General features: G+C 29.7%; 1 protein-coding gene across 1 annotated transcript; it reads left to right on the forward strand.

Annotated features, from left to right (window-relative positions):
* The first annotated feature begins 413 nt into the window (after nt 1-413).
* On the forward strand, nt 414-1613 carry LOC105617463 (39S ribosomal protein L41, mitochondrial). Its single transcript, XM_012199020.1, has 3 exons — nt 414-616; nt 881-1064; nt 1276-1613. Exons 2-3 carry the CDS (start codon nt 905-907, stop codon nt 1611-1613), a joined length of 498 nt encoding a protein of 165 aa, XP_012054410.1. The 5' UTR covers nt 414-616; nt 881-904.
* The last annotated feature ends 402 nt before the right edge of the window (nt 1614-2015 follow it).

The following is a 2015-nucleotide window of genomic DNA, read 5'->3' on the forward strand; positions in this document are numbered from 1 at the left end:
TTAAATTACTGTAGGTAGTATTTAGTTACTACGTACAAAGAAATAATTAGTTTAGTATATTATAGCCGTCAGTACGAGAGTATATAGTATATATATATATATATATATATATATATATATATATATATATATATAATATTTTAATAATCGATAATCGATTATTTAATTTGGTATCTTGCAAACTTATCCAAGGAGTTTTTTGATAGAGGATTACCAATGCATGATATTGATGCATTTGTCGCATGTAAATAATAGTAATGGCGTAGAATGAGAGTGAATGCTCCTGCTTGATCTTAGTTGATTTATCAATACAAATTATAGAGTGAGTTTCTTTATTTTACGATGATATTCTGAATTTTAAAATTTCATAGTAAGCAAATACGATGTTTTAATCAATCAGTGTTTTCCATTTGATGACGTAAGTCACGTTCTGTTTTTGTTACTCGGTCATGGAATACTAAGAAAAATAGATTTGTGTCAATTTGTTGACTAAATGGAAAGTCTATCTATTCCATCCATTATCTCCGATACATGTCGTGATTTATTATAAGAGATTTTTGGAGTTAATCCCATCGGTTAGTGGATTCTGTGCTTTTGTGTTACACCTGTTTTGGAGGTTATACGACACCTTTTTAGAATTCTGAATACATTATGTTATAATTTTTCTGATTATTCGCCATATGATTGTAAATAATTCTGACTTTATCCCAGTGCTTTGTCTTGATGATTTCAAAGATGCCTTCTTAGCCCTTTACTGCCGAGTCGTAGTTGCAATCGTATATAGGTTATGTTTAACATAATCCTTGCATTGCAAATATTATATTATTATATAGGTTCCTTATAAGGTCATAATTCGAATCATATTTAAATTTCTTTTTAGTTTTCTAACTAGCACAACTCGACAATGTCGTCTTCATTTATGATATTACGACGCAGTATTGCGACTTCCTGTGTTTGTAATGGAAAGCGGAATTTTCGCAAGTTCTTATTATACGGTAAACGTGGTAGTCGCAACTTCAAACAACAACAAGCAAAAAATCCAGATCCTGACATACCAGTAGATAGTAAGTTGTTAGTTTCAACACGTAACATTTTGGAGTAGTACATTATCTTGATAAAGGTCAATATAATCTGATTTTATTTGTATAAAATATATTTCCTATATATCATAAATAAACGAGTAAAAGAATTATAAGTGATGTAGAGAAAGATTAGTTTATAAAAAAATTGGGAATATTGTATAATTTATTAATAAGTTACTATAATAAATTACAGAAAGAGGTGTAAGGGATACTGGATACAAAGTTGGTAGTAGCTTTGTTAATGTGCCAGAGATGATTCCTGAATTAATTGTTCCTTCATTAGAAGGTTTCACATTGAAACCATATGTATCATATAAAGTAAAAGAAATTACAGAGCCTGAATTCACTGCTCAAGATTTGTTTGATGTAGTATATTCTAAAAAGATAAAAGAAGACTTTGCAAGTAGTCAGTTGGATGAGAACGGACAGCCTTTAAATCCTAGTGAATATGAAAAGCTCACGCCACAGCAAGCCAAGGCGCAAGCTGAAAAAACGGGCTGTGATCTTTTTTCTGAAAAGAAACCATTGTAAGTTCTGCTAGATTTTTTAATTTATAACACTAATGTAAATATAATTTCTTCTATGGATATGTATTGTGTCAAAATAAAGAAAACTTTTCATGCTCAAAACACATTTGGATCTCAATCTGTATATGTTTTATTTAGAACTCGCATGTATACATATGTCGATAATTTTGCAATTTACAAAAAGTAACTACTTACTATCGTATATGACTGTTGAAGTGATAGTATGTGCGCACTTTGCTAAGAACATGAAAAACGAAATTTATTACATTGTATATATGTATAAGCAACCATTTTTCAGGTCAGTTTCTTTCTTTATTGTTTTTTTCTTTGTGACAAATTGTCTGTAATGGCAGTCAGTGTTTGATAGCAAATAATTACTTCCGCAAAACGGATTGTAGTCTTTATT

The sequence above is a fragment of the Atta cephalotes genome, assembly GCF_000143395.1.
Source record: "Atta cephalotes unplaced genomic scaffold scaffold00013, whole genome shotgun sequence".
NCBI classification, from domain to species: Eukaryota; Metazoa; Arthropoda; class Insecta; order Hymenoptera; family Formicidae; genus Atta; species Atta cephalotes.